Source organism: Egretta garzetta, unplaced genomic scaffold (assembly GCF_000687185.1).
Source record: "Egretta garzetta isolate BGI_Z169 unplaced genomic scaffold, ASM68718v1 scaffold207, whole genome shotgun sequence".
Taxonomy (NCBI): domain Eukaryota; kingdom Metazoa; phylum Chordata; class Aves; order Pelecaniformes; family Ardeidae; genus Egretta; species Egretta garzetta.
The window spans coordinates 200,998-201,496 of NW_009260185.1; the positions used below are offsets into that span (position 1 = coordinate 200,998).

General features: G+C 59.1%; 1 protein-coding gene across 1 annotated transcript in view; it reads right to left on the minus strand.

The window, feature by feature from the left end:
* The window catches only part of SLC37A2 (solute carrier family 37 member 2), a gene marked incomplete at its 5' end in the record, with an annotated part of 11,455 nt that overhangs the window by 3,972 nt on the left and 6,984 nt on the right, over positions 1 to 499 (minus strand). Inside the window, 1 exon segment of the mRNA XM_035897483.1 lies at positions 298 to 383. Coding sequence (XP_035753376.1) covers positions 298 to 383 — 86 coding nt within the window.

Below are 499 nucleotides of genomic sequence, written 5' to 3' on the forward strand. Positions count from 1 at the left end.
GGTGGGACCCCCAAGGCTTTTAGAGCGGGGTTATGACAGGAGGGAGGAAAAAAAAAACCCTAAAGGGTTTTTCTTAGCTGTCGAGGACTAGATGATCCCCTCCCAGCCCCCACATCTGGACAGCCACCCCAGGAGCATCTGGGCACGTGGGTTGATCCCAGCGCTCGTCTCAGCCGAGCGCGTGACCAGCTCATCCCAGGCGCTTGGGAAGAGGAAGGTGGCCATGACTCAAAGGAGCCAGAGGAGTGGAAACCCTCGTGACCGGGATGTTTTCCCCGCCGACGTGTGACAACGCACCATGGGAGCGGCGATGACCAGCATCACACAGCACGTGGTGGCTCTGCCGCCGGTGTAGTCAGAGATGAGGCCGGCAAAGATTCCCCCTGCAAGAAGGAGTCACAGGTATCGGTCACGCTGGCCCAGCAGCAAAGCTTTGCCCTGGCTTAACCCAAAACCCAAAGGGACGCTGCACCCTGATGCTCTCCCATCCCCCATCTTT